Below are 1436 nucleotides of genomic sequence, written 5' to 3'. Positions count from 1 at the left end.
TATTGTTTTTTTTCTATTTTTTTTTTGCTTGTTTTGTTTTGTTTTCCTTTTGTTTTGCTTTTTATTATTTAATTTCTTTGCTTCCTTTGCTTGCTCTGTTACGCTTCTTGATAATTTTCTTGTATTTTCTTTGTTTTGGTTTGTTTTGGTTTGGTTTTTATTCTTCTACTGTTTTTTTTTCTTGTTTTGGTTTGTTTTTATCATTTTTCTTTCCGTCTTTCCTTTGCTTGCTTTAAAGTATGTTTTTTTGTTTGCTTTTCTTTGCTTTGGTTTTATTTTTCTTGCTTTTTTTTGCTTGTTTTGTTTCGTTTTTATTGATGTTTTTTCTTTGTCTTTGCTTTGCTTGCTCTGTTTCGATTGTTTTTATCTTGTCAAAACAAAACAAAGCAAACTTTTGTTTTGCTTTTTATTCTTTTTTCTTTCTTTCCTCGCTTCCTTTTTTTTTTTTTTTTGCCTTGTTTGTTTTATTTTATTTTGTCTTACTTTATTTTCTTTCGCTCTTTTCCTTGTTTACTTTGCTTGGTTTGTTTTGATTTTCTCTTTCTGTCTTTCCTTGTATTTTTTTTTCCTTTCTTTTCTTGCTTTCTTTCGCTCTTATATTTTCTTCATTTTCTTTTTTCTTTCTTTCCTTCCTTGTTGCTTTTCTTTCTCTCTTCTTTCTCTTGTTCGTTTGTTTCTTTCTTCTCTTTCAGTATGAATTTATTTATTTATTGATCTATCTATTCAACTTTATTCTTTTTTGGTTTGTTTCTTTGCGTTTCTTTGATTCTTTACGTTTTCTACTTTCTTTCTCCACATTCTTTTTGTCATTCCATTTTTTTTCTCTGTTTATTTCATATTTTTCCTTTACTTTTTTTTTTGCCTTTTCCCCTATTTTCTTTTAAGTACCAAATTGTCTTTATTACATTTAGCTATAAGTCTGAAAGCCTTAAGAACCTTGGCTGGCCCGATTTCCCTTAAAAATGAACGTTGAATTAACTTGCTCCTTTAGGCTTGCATCTTGACTCTTTATCACCCTTTAAAAGGCATACCACGTGACTTTCTTATTTTCAAGAAAAAAAATGACAACGAATGAGCAAATAAAACTAAATCAAAATCAAATATAAAAATAATGAATGATGAAAAAACAGAATCGAAGTCACATGCCAATCGCTCTAAGAAGAACTGCCGTAAATACTTTGCAAAATATTCGTGTTACAGAGGCTGCCATTCTTTGCTGCCTGGTCGTCCTCATGCTAAAACAGACACGCTTTATTTATTCCCCGCAGGACCTCAGTTCTGGGGCCTCATCAACCCGGAATGGTCGCTTTGTACCCACGGACGCAGGCAGTCTCCCGTCAACCTGGATCCCGCCATTTTGCTCTTTGACCCCAATCTGAGACCCCTTCATGTGGACAAGCATAGGGTGAGTGGAGATTGTTTGGTTGTTGGGGGAA

General features: G+C 32.4%; 1 protein-coding gene across 1 annotated transcript in view; it reads left to right on the top strand.

The window, feature by feature from the left end:
* LOC119593489 (carbonic anhydrase-related protein 10-like) overlaps positions 1-1436 on the top strand; it is a 126578-nt gene that overhangs the window by 22552 nt on the left and 102590 nt on the right. Inside the window, exon 3 of the mRNA XM_037942430.1 lies at positions 1269-1405. Within this exon, the coding sequence (XP_037798358.1) occupies positions 1269-1405 (137 nt within the window). The remainder of the gene's footprint in view (positions 1-1268; positions 1406-1436) is intronic.

This window comes from Penaeus monodon, chromosome 32, assembly GCF_015228065.2.
Source record: "Penaeus monodon isolate SGIC_2016 chromosome 32, NSTDA_Pmon_1, whole genome shotgun sequence".
NCBI classification, from domain to species: domain Eukaryota; kingdom Metazoa; phylum Arthropoda; class Malacostraca; order Decapoda; family Penaeidae; genus Penaeus; species Penaeus monodon.
Note: the sequence above shows the minus strand (reverse complement) of the source record. Positions and strands in the feature narration are given on the sequence as shown.